Source organism: Podarcis liolepis, assembly GCF_965112155.1.
Source record: "Podarcis liolepis genome assembly, chromosome: 7".
Taxonomy (NCBI): Eukaryota; Metazoa; Chordata; class Lepidosauria; order Squamata; family Lacertidae; genus Podarcis; species Podarcis liolepis.
In genome coordinates, this window is record NC_139561.1 from 14,974,563 (window position 1) to 14,984,075 (window position 9,513).

Sequence of the window (9,513 nt, forward strand, 5' to 3'; positions counted from 1 at the left end):
GGGTGGGGCAGGGGGAAGAGAAAGAAAAAGGATTCACTTTTAAATTTAAATTTTGGGGAGCGGGTAAAGGTGCGCCCTCGTCTCAGCCCACGCGCCTCGCCATTCAAATGTTATTTTTAAACGACTCCCAGCTAAACCCTACTCAAAGTAGACCCATGGAAATTCGTGACACTTAGCCAGCCAAGTCTGTTAACTTCAGTGGGTCTACTCTGAATAGGACCAGCAGTGGCTACAACCGCCTCTTAAAATAAAAAAATACATAAATAAGATCCGTTTTAGTCTAGAATTTATTCTAAGGGTTCTTGCATTAAGCCTTTGGTGGTTTCCCAAATTCCCCCCACCCCACCTCAGGAAAACCTCCCAAATGCAAACTACTCAGCCCCCTCTCCCTAAAGGCTTCTAAAAAAAATCGCACCCCCTTTAACGGGAGGGTCCTTATTTTACAACTTTTGATGGTTTCCCAAACCCCCCAGAGAGCCCAAATTTGTCAAGTCAATATTTTACTGCACCTCTCTACGCATTTACCTAGGAGTGAACCCCGTTGTAGGCCGCAGGACTCGTTTCCGAGGAATTTTCCCCTAGGGGTCGGGGCTTCGCGCGGGGGCTTACTTGAGAGTAAGGGGACCGGTCCAGTTCCACCCTGGGATCCTTACTCAGAAGTAAAGTTCCATGGGTTTCAGCGGAGCTTACTCCTGAGTAAGCGCGCCTGGAGTCGGACAGATTCCCCGCCCCAGCCTCTCACTTCTAAAGATACATATTTTTTAAAAAGATTTTTTTAAAAATGACTTCGAGTGTGAACGATTATAAATTAGCTGCAAATATCATCCTTTATCCACTCTGCTCTGATTTATGGTTGTAAAGTGAGATCAAATGAGGAACTGACAGATTTCGCTTTTCTCTCAGTAAACGCTTCCTATTTTGAGCTGCCTGTCGGAGATGACGGGACCCATCGCCCAGAGGCTCATCTCATGATAAATAACCATGAATGCAAAAAAAGAAGAAGAAAAAAAAAGAGCAGCCGGAGGGCCCCGATCCGGGACACGTCTCCCGAGAGAAAGCCCGTCCGAAAATCCTTCATCAACGGACCATAGCTAAGAGCCACGATACCGCGCAACTTTTTCCTTTTTCTTATTCGGAAGTAAGCCCAGTTGTGAGACATAACGGGCAAACTGGACCGTGTCTGCTCAGATCCCGTGGGGCTTTTTTTAGTCCCCAAGTAAGCGAAGCTAGGGTGGCAGCTTCCATCTAGTTCTGTATTGTTTGCACTGGCAGGCAGCCGCCATGGGAATCAGGTAGGGTTTTCTCGCAGCAGCCCTACCTGGAAACCCGGAACCTTCTGCGCACGGAGTACAAGATGTTTTCCCTTCGCTTTCGGGGTGCGTGTCCAGAGAAGGGTCCCCCGAAACCCAGTTAAGAGGTAGGGGAGAAGAGGTGAAGGCTACCCCACCCCACCCCGCGCATGCCCGAGGTAGCCACCCCGGGGACTCCCACTCACTCACCCTGGGTTTACTTCCACCGATGGCTCCTGGGCGGATGGAGCCGGTCTCCTGGTACCTGCAGAGGATTTTGGAGACGCAGCCGTGGGAGACGCGGAGCTGGCGGGAGATGACGCAGGGCCGGATCCCGTGGTGGGCCATTTCCACGATCTTGTGGCGGATGTGGTTGGGGAGGGGTCTCCCGTTGATGAAGACGCCGCCTAGCTGGTTGACCCGGCCTTGGCCCAGCGGGGTAGAGACTGCGAGGTAAAGGAGAAGAGAGGGAGAGGGAGAGAGAAGGCAAAGGTGACTTTTACCTGCGGGTTCCCTCGGGGGCAAAGCCCTTATCACACTAACCGAGGTAAGGCTGCCATCCTCTACCTACCCCGCCTGAATTTAACCGGATTTCGAACCAGACCCGTATCGCGGAGTAAGTCCCGACCGAACCCGTTTATTGGCTCACAGCATAAGTGGATCTCGGGACCAGATCCACCGCAGTCTCCCCTTTGTGATGCGGAGCGGGCAACACCTACATTTTTACTCACTTCGTTTTATCCACATATTCCCCGTAGTTATAGATGACTTGCTGGATGTATAAGGAAGCACCTATATAATCTAGATCTCGCCTATTTGAATTTAGAGACAAACCTATTATATGGATCGGCAAATTTATCACTGTCTTGAGACCGGGAAGAAAGTGAATCGGGTTTTCATTTAGTACAGGCTCACACAACACACGCGCACACCCTCCTTTATTCTCACTACAGTTACTCGGAAGTAAGGTCCCGATCCGATTCACAGCGGAGCTGGAGAAAACTAAAGAGGGCGAGGCCGTTTCTGACTGAACTCGCTTCAAGTTTAGTTCCGGACTCAAATCGTGGCTGATAAGTTTATTATATTTTATTTTAAAAAGTGGGGCGCTGAAAGATAAAATTCACAACATTCTGGTTGCCGATCCTAACCATGTTTGCCCGGAAGTAAGTCTCTACGATTTTTATTTATCGAACTGATATCTAAGGGGACGGGAATGAGCGGAGGATTTTACAGCAATTCGGATTATACCGAAGCGCCCGTCACCGGCGCGTTTGGTCTGGATTTGGAGTACTCCAACGGAGGCCCCACTCAGAGGCCTTATCCACAATCCACTTAACTAAAGACTTGGAGGAAAGGGACTATTTTTGCGGGTGTCCTCCCTTAATTTTAGGAAATTTCACCCCCCCCACAAAAAGTTCTATGGTCTTTATCGATGCGGATTCTCGATGAATAAAGCTCCACTTGAACCCAGGTCCAGTTAAGCAGGAATAAATTCTGGTTACAATGAAACGCTATGAAGGTGAGCCTTCCTTCAATATCTCTGTCCCGTGGTAACATCCCTCCTTCCTAAAATTTCTCGCTTTTAAAAGCCAAAGGGCTGTTTTATGTTCAAACGACACGCGTGCAAGTGAAACACGCCTCTTTCTTTTTCCCAACCCCTCCTAAGAACCACACCAAAGTCAGGGCTTTGGGATCGCGGTCCCGATCAGAATATACTTTCTTGCTTCAATTACGAGGTGTAAACCGAGGCGAGGCCCAAATGATCAGCACTCTGTGTATGCGTCAGAGACAGCTTACAAAGACAGGTTTGAGAACTTTCAGTGTAACTGACAAGGGTGGGTTTTTCTCACACTCCCCCCCCCCTGAAAACATTTCCCTGCCAGCTACTGCCCTACACGCGCTTGCTCCAAGAATAAGCCGCACGGAACAAAGAGGAACCACTCCTCCTTAGGATCGCGCTGCGCGCCAAACACTCGCGCAACAGCATCCTAGGCGCCAGCTCCTTGGGAGTAAAGCCGGTTTTATTCAGCCAGGCGTGAGCTCCCTCGGGAGCAAGCATGCCCGGAGGACCCCTCAAAAAGGAAGCCCCATTGGGCTTTTGAGGGGCTTACTCTCGCGTAGACATGGCCCCCAAGACTCCTTTGGAGCCAGTTTCTCCCTTTAATGTCTCTGGCGGGGATCCGAACCTCTCTCCCCCGGGAGTTTCACTGAACCCCGGAGGAGAGCGGCGCCCGGTTCCGTGGTTTTCCTCTCCCCGGGTTCATTTTAAATGCAGGACGTCGGAACCATTGAAAGGAATGGACAGCGTTACCTTCGGGCCATCCCTTTCAGTGGCTCTTCTCTGAGTAAGTTGGAGGCAAATACCAGGCGCTTTGTCGCTTTCCCACAGATCGGTCTGCGCCAAAACTTCTCAAAATTCCCCTCCCCTCCTCCTCCCCTTAACCCCAATATATATTTTATAAATGGTTCCCTGGGCGCCTCTCCAGCTGAGCGCGCAGACATCTGTTTGCGTTTCCCTCTCAGCTGCCTTGATCTCTATCTGTGTAAGGTTGTCCTTTTTCGTCTTCTTCTCTCGTTTGGCCTACACGCGCCCCCTGCAAATAACAACCGCCAACGTCTTCTAACCCCCTCTCCCCCAACAACTACTTTTGATAAACTACAAAATGTCCTTTCTCCCTTATCCTTACCCAGCTTGGACAACGGCGCCGTTATAGAAACCTCATTCCCCCCTTTCTGTGACCTGTTAGGCTTGAAAACAGCCAAGGTTTGGGGGGAAAGTGTGTTTGTGTTACGCATTTCTGTTCAAACATATACTGTATGGAGACACACACATATATAAGGAATACCTGTTCATCTTTACATAAATCAATTTATATGCATACATAGGAAGAGTTCATTTCAGTATATATAAATCAGGGATTATCAGTATTTAGTGATTAACCAACTCATAAATGGGATCCAGAGTAAGCTCGCTTTTATATTTTTATATGATGCTTTTTATGATGCTTTTATACACATATACAGATAGTTCTCACATAAAATAAAAGTCTGTTTTATACATTTGCACGCTTCCTGATATATTTTTTAAAAAGTATTCCTATAAACAAATCTGCCTTATGAAAAGCGCCCACCTTCCCAAGCGCTCTTTCTTAGGACTCCAACACTTGAATGAGACCCGGAGAGAATTTCTATATATAAATATTGCTTTAAGCGGGTATTTAAAGTCACAATCCCCCAATTTTGTGGTAGTGGAAAAGTAGGCATGAATTTTATTTTGAGGGGTGGTGTGAGAGAGAAAAGTATTCGGGTTTCTCCCCCCCCTTTCCTCCCTTCCTCTCTCTTTTTAATATTTCTTCCTCGCTTCGAGGATGGTGGCTCCCCAACACATTTGGAAATTGGGGTGGGGGAGAGAAAAAAAGAGACTGGGATGGGGGGGGTTATATGATGGTCTCTCTCTCTCTTTCTCTTTCTCTCTCTCCCCCCCCTAACCCCCGACTTCCACACTTCTTGGCGAAGAGAGGAAAGTGGATTCCGGTCCTCGCCTGGCGGTTTAATCAAGAATCACGCGCCGCTAATTCGGAGTCACTCGGCGCGCGCTGTCATTAGCCACAGCTCAGCCTCGAGTGGGGCTCAGCCTGCCTCCGAGAGGCGCCTGGACCGGCCGCCCGCTCCGCCTCGTCATTATTCCCCATCACGTTGTGCAAATATTTTGGTAATCCCCCCTGATCTCTTTTTCCCTTTCCAGCGCCGCTTCACTTCATTTGCTCGCAGAAAAGGAGGCCCTTCACTCCAAATCCCCGCGGCGTGTGGGTTTTTGCGCAGCCGGCGTGGGTCCCCTGCCTGCTCGCCCCCCCACCCACTGCCTGCTCGCCCACTTGAGCACGCTCTCGGCTGAGCGAGCTTTGCTTTAATAAATGCAGGGAAGGGGACCCGGAGTTTGTTTAATTCTGGTTTGGTCGCCAATCAGGGGACCTGTGGTGGGGAGGGGGAGAGACTGGAGAAAATTGTGTGGGTTTTTTTTTTTTAGGGGAGAGATGTCGGAAAGCCGCTTTCTAATTACTTCTCGCTCTCATTCAAATATAAAGAGAGAGAGAGAGGGGTGGGAGGTTGTAGAGGCGAGAGAACGTGCGAGTAATTGACAAGAGAAAGTGACAAGTTCTTTCCGAACCTTTGGCGCGCCCAACGTTCCATCGCAGACGCGCCGGGTCGCTTTCACTCGCTTCTCGTTTCTAAACCAAAAAATATCACCGCCGGACTTTGGTTTTGGGGTAAGGGGCGGTGGAGGACGAACAGACATTTTCATGCAAACGGAAAGCGGGGGTAAAGGAAGGGAGCCAGCTGCGCAAAGTTCATTCAAACGCCCCTTCCAAACGGTCTGCGACGAGTCAATGGCAAACGAAACAACCCCACAATATATTATATGTATTATATCTATTACGACCACAGTTTGGAAAATTGGTCTCTTCTCTCTTTAGAATTTGGAGGGAAACTTAGGAATGCCAAACGGCAGCGAGAAACGCCTGACTCCTTCTATCACGCGCAGGCTGGCTGGCTCGCAAAGTGAAAAAGACCCGCTTTGTCCCAAACGCGCCTACCCTCGCAAGCAGGCAGTTGTAACCGCCGTCTTTACTCAGGAGTAAGCCCGGCAAGAGGGCTTCCTCCCCAGTAAAAGGCTTTAGGGCGGTTTCCAAGCGCGCTTTCAAAACAAAACTTCCTTTTGAACAAATGCCTCCTTTTTAAAAATTAAGAACACGGGCTGAAAGTTGAAGAGAATAATGGCGAAAAGTTTAAAAATGAAACGAATCGGAAGGCCCCGCTAAGAAGCGAAGGAGGAAAACCAAACCCTAACATTTTTATTTTGTAATTAAATTCTTCTTTTTTTAAAAAAAAACAACAAGTATCTAACCTGGGAAGGAAAAACGAGCCGCCTGCTTACCTTCTAAAGGAAATCCGGTGCGGGGATAATTCTGTCCGGGTGCTGGGCGCATCATCCTTGGTACTGTCCCAGGGAGCGCAGCCATACTCCAGACGAGGCTGCTGGGATGAACGGGTGGGTGGGAGGGAAGGAGGAAAGGGGGGGCCGCTGGGATGGAAGGTTTCAAGTCGAGAAAGCCGGAGAAAAAAGGGGAGTCCAAATCTTTGCAAGAAAAAAATTGTCTATATAATTTTTAATACCAAAAAAATGGGGTGCGAGGAGAGAGAACGTGGAGAGAGACAGAAAGAGAGAGGACCCCTCCTCTGGTCTGTCCCCTCTTGGAGAACCTCAGCCACTCGCCTTCCCCCAAAGCCCCCCCAGAGTTTTAAAAAAATGAAAAAAGGGGGGTTGAAATTGACCAGCTGGAACTGAGCTTGCGTCCTTTAGGAATGCGCGATGAAGACTGTGGAGTGAAAGCGAGCAGAGGTTGAATTTCTTTAGAGGAGGATTGTAGAAGGTTTTCTCCCACCCTCCTTTGCCTCCTTCTTCCTTCCTTCCCCCTTCCTTCCCTCACTCTTATTTTGCGTGCGTGTGTTGCTTCTTTTGGGGGGGGAGGAGGAGAAGAAGGGGGGTGTCTGATGACTGCTAGGATAGGAAAGGTTGGAAGTTGTGAAGACGGGTTGAACTTTGGCGCATGGGGGAAATGCAAGAAAGGGAGACCGAAGCAACTCTGATAGGCTGCGGAGTGGGGATTTCCTCCCCCCCTTTCTCCCTTCTAAAAAACCTCCTTTTTTTATTCATGAGCGCAGAGAAGGGAGATTTAACTCCGAGGCTTGGGAGCCAATCGCATAGGGGCTGGTGTGTCCCCCGCTTCTCCCAGACGTATATCTAGAGGATTTGTTTTTTAAAAAGTGGGTGGCGGTGGTCTCCGTAGGAGAGAAAACGGAATCTTCCCCTATATATCTATATATATTCTTAAGTGCTAGCATTCCGATCATTTCTTTAAAAAAAAACTTTCCCAAAGTTTACCTGGGGAGGCGGAAGAATGACGTCCCTTCTCTCCCCCCCTCCAAGAAAACAAACAAACCACTATTTCGTCAAAAGTAGCTTTGCCACTTCCCAAGACAAATGAAGCGTGCTTTTTTGGGGGGGAGGCGAGGAAAAGGGGAGGGGGGAACCTCAGCACTCTCCCCTCAACTTCGGCGCCCAAACTCCTCCAGGGACCGCTTCTCTGCCCCCCCCCCCAACTTATTAGAATAGAGGTTTCCACACAAAAATAAGCCGTAATTTCCCCGCTAAAGGGATTCTAGGAGGGACTTCAATTCTGTACTAAGGAGAGGGAAGTGACAACCGGGAACCCCCTTACCTTAACCCAAGCCTTAAACTTGGGGAGAGAGACCCGTCCACCTTGACTGCATTATATATGTATAATATATATTTGAGAGACAACGTCTCTACAATAGGTTTCAGAACAGCAGGAGCAGATAAGATTCGCTCACGTTTCACACATCGCGACCCACAAGTCTTCCAGTCAGTCAAGGAGGTCTTCCTGCTTTCACACCTGGCAGGTATTCTCCCTCCCTCCCCGAAAATGAGGAAGGGTCGAGGAAGGGACCCTCATTTACCGGTAGCTTTAAGCAGCTGGAGGATCGCTCCCCTCGGACCTCTGAGGAGGAGAGGGCTTGCTTCCGAGTAGACGTCGCAGCATCGCTTCGCTGGTAACTTGGAAGGCAATAGACGTTTGTGGAAAAGAACAAACACATCAGTACTAGGATTTACTTCAGAGTAACAGCATGGTTAGAAGCGAGCCGGTGGGTCACTAAGCCCATTTTAAGTCTCTTTCTCCATCCCGTGTAATTTCTTGAGAGTTAGACACTCAGGTGTAAGATCTACACTTCTCCCCACCTCCCACCCCCAACTTGGCGAATCGATTTTTGTCGGCTGCTGGTTGCATGGGGTCTTGGAACGCGAAGATCGCAGCCAGGCAGCCCGGATCCTAGCCACGTGGATCTGGCCTTAAGGCCCCACTCGTGTTACCTGAAAGCGCTTAAGATCTTTCAAGAGGCGCAACCCGATCCTATAATTCATATATACTCCGGGGGATGTTTCAGTGAATCTGGTGCGTGCGTGTGTGGGGGGTTGTCTCCTGCGCAACCTACCCGGCGAACAACAGCCCAGGAGCAGCCAGATTCCATGCACGTTTACTCGGAAGCAAGCTCTGTTGACCTCGATGGGAACGGCTTCCCGGGAAGCGGCGCCTAAGGATGGCAGTCCTTTCGTACGCACGTTCTCTCGGAGTAAGTCCTAGTGGGTTTCACGGCACCTAGGATTGCAGCCCCTCATCCTATACACGTCTCAATCGGAAGCACCACCGAGTTCAGCGGGGCTTATTCCCCCTTCCCACAACCGAGAAGCATTTTCTGAAATGAAAAAAACAACAACCCCTCTCCATCTCTTACCCAGAACTAGTTAAGGTTACGTGTTCCAGCTTTTTCTTAATAATTATCATTATTAACTCATATTCCTTTCCCAGCCGAAGTACAATAGCTAGATCTTTGACATTAATACCAATAGGAATAAGAACATGTGAATCATCTTTTTCTAGTGGATTTGGTTTGTTTAGGTGAATTTAGCCCAGGCTACGACGTCCCTCCTCTCCTAAACAGCGATCATAATTCTCTGAAACCCAGGACAGTGGCAGGGGCGGAGAAGGAGGGGTGAAGGCAGCTGGTCTCCCCCCTTCCTCTGAAGCTTTAAGGAGGATGACTCCATCCCTCCTTCCCAGCGGGCACCGACGCCAAAGCTCCGAAGTGTCCTTTGTTCCCCCCTTCTCTCTCTCTCTCTCTCTCTCTCTCTCTCTCTCTCTCTCTCTCTCTCTCCGCTCGCTCTACCCCCCCCCCTAAATCGGGAAAAAAGTTTTGCAAACTACACTAAATGAAAGCCAAACACCTTTCCTTTTCCTTTAGCTCCTTGAACCAGCTGGTCTGAAATTATACACACACACACACACACACACACACACATTTTCAAGCAAATGCGCTATCAAACACAACTTATTGTGTTAAACCTTTATCCTGATTTTATATCTGACCAGCGCCTTGGGCAACTTACTCGTTAGACAGACTTTCCCTCCCATTAACTGACACTGTCGATTGATGGGAACCGGAGCTCTTCCCCGAACTCAAAATATTTCCAGAATCTTCTTGGGAAGAAGCGAGAGGTTCCTTTTCCACCACCGCCAAGCGATAGGGGGGGGGGGGGGAATGAGAAGTTGCATAAACAGGTATATTTCTTTTTGAAAGTGTGTGT

General features: G+C 49.1%; 1 protein-coding gene across 5 annotated transcripts in view; it reads right to left on the reverse strand.

Annotated features, from left to right (window-relative positions):
• PAX7 (paired box 7) overlaps nt 1-6,852 on the reverse strand; it is a 165,798-nt gene extending 158,946 nt beyond the window's left edge. For 2 of the 5 annotated variants that reach the window (XM_083512697.1, XM_083512694.1), the window contains exons 1-2: nt 6,226-6,849; nt 1,500-1,735 (exon numbers count right to left, since the gene is read on the reverse strand). In XM_083512697.1, the coding sequence (XP_083368823.1) occupies nt 1,500-1,735; nt 6,226-6,310 (321 nt within the window). In that variant the 5' untranslated portion in view covers nt 6,311-6,849. Of the gene's footprint in view, nt 1-1,499; nt 1,736-6,225 lie in introns of all 5 variants that reach the window. The other 3 variants (XM_083512698.1, XM_083512695.1, XM_083512696.1) reach the window with 3 other exon arrangements.
• Nucleotides 6,853-9,513: the final 2,661 nt, after the last annotated feature.